The sequence below is a fragment of the Hyaena hyaena genome, unplaced genomic scaffold (genome assembly GCF_003009895.1).
Source record: "Hyaena hyaena isolate Hyena2069 unplaced genomic scaffold, ASM300989v1 scaffold_1310, whole genome shotgun sequence".
Classification (NCBI taxonomy): Eukaryota; Metazoa; Chordata; class Mammalia; order Carnivora; family Hyaenidae; genus Hyaena; species Hyaena hyaena.
Window position 1 is genome coordinate 2802 of NW_024081920.1, and position 1737 is coordinate 4538.

The 1737-nt window shown below is 41.6% G+C and overlaps 1 protein-coding gene across 1 annotated transcript; it reads left to right on the forward strand.

Annotated features, from left to right (window-relative positions):
* Positions 1 to 319: 319 nt before the first annotated feature.
* On the forward strand, positions 320 to 1264 carry LOC120224918 (olfactory receptor 52B2-like). The gene has a single exon (XM_039223160.1). It carries the CDS (start codon positions 320 to 322, stop codon positions 1262 to 1264), a length of 945 nt encoding a protein of 314 aa, XP_039079091.1.
* Positions 1265 to 1737: the final 473 nt, after the last annotated feature.

Sequence of the window (1737 nt, forward strand, 5' to 3'; positions counted from 1 at the left end):
ATACTTAGATCTCAGTTTATGATGTATAAATGCTACAGTAGTATGTTAGCAGATATGCCACTCTACTTGGGGCTCCTAAACATTTGACATTTATACCTGAGACTGCTTCTCCCTTCTATAGTGAGAGTAGTCTTGGATTATTTCCCTCCACACCTTAAGTAACTGAAGCATTTGATCATGAGTTTAAGCAATATAATTATAATTATCACTATAAGCTACTAGGATACCCAGCATTTTAGGTGCAAATGATGCAGTGATTTCAAAATGTCCGTTGTTTCTTTCTCTTTAGGAATCAGACTTTGAGGATTTCAGATTAGGGATGTCCTCTTGCAACAACTCCATTCCTCCACCTTTGATATTTGTCCTGGCTGGAATTCCTGGCTTGGAATCTTCCCATAGCTGGTTCTCTGTGCCTTTTTTCGTGGTATTTGTCATTACAGTGATTGGGAATGCCATCATCTTATGTATCATCAGGGTGGAGAAGAGTCTTCATGAGCCCATGTTTCTCCTCCTGGCCATGCTATCTGTTGTTGACCTGTTCCTGGTCAGTGTCACTGTGCCCCGCATGCTAGGAATCTTCTGGATGAATGCCAAAGACATCAGCTTTAATGCATGCCTCACACAGATGTTTTTCATCCCTTCCTTTTATGTCATGGAGTCTGGAATCCTCCTAGCCATGGCTTTTGACAGATTTGTGGCTATCTGGTACCCTCTAAGATATACAACCATTCTTGTTAACAACATACTTGTGAAGATGGCACTGGCTGTCTTGGCAAGGGCTGTAGCAGTGCTGACCCCAGCACCCATCCTGGCAAAAAGACTGGAAAGCTTCCAAACCCATGTCATCTCTTACTCCTACTGTGCGTACATGGCTGTGGTGCAGATAGCCTGTGGAGACATCTCCAACCATATTGTCTATGGTCTCATGGTTATTGTAACATCTGTGGGATTTGATTTGCTTTTTATCATTCTGTCATATGGGCTGATCCTTCATGCTGTCTTTCGGATTCCCGCTTGGGAGGCACGGGGCAAAGCTCTCAGTACATGTGGCTCCCACCTTTGTGTCATAGCTCTCTTTTATTCTCCTGTTGTCTTCTCTGTCCTGGCCCAGATTTTAGGCTACCATATGGCTCCCCATCTCCAGATTATCATTGACAATCTCTACTTTCTAGTGCCTCCCATGGCCAACCCCTTGATTTATGGGGCCCGGACTAAGCAAATGCAGAAGTGGGTACTGCGGATCCTCTGCTGTCATAGAAACTGAGGATGGTATCCGGGGTGGACAGGAAACCTGTGATATGGAGCTGGAAATCTTGTTAGGTTGAAGGTGGAGATAATGGCTGCCTGATTTCAGGCTACATGGGAAAAGGAATAGCTAAGGCAAGAGAAGGACCCAGTGAGTGTGGGCACGGAACTGAGGCATATTCTCTCCATCAGAATGTAGTTTTTACGAAACTCTCATGACCAGAACCCTCCCCAAATGTTTAAGTAAGTGATAAATAGGAGATATTTTGTTGTTAATTCTATTATTTAATCCCATAAGAGAACATAAATTGTAAACTCATTTTTCCAAATGATGTAAAAAATGAATTTAGTTATATATTCTCAAGATCTATGGGCAAAAATAATTATCTAGAATTTTTGTTGATTCCATGATTTTTCTTCCACAGCTATGTTTCAGATATTTTACCAACATAAAATTATATATCATGAAAAATAGTCCTAATGGGAATAAGC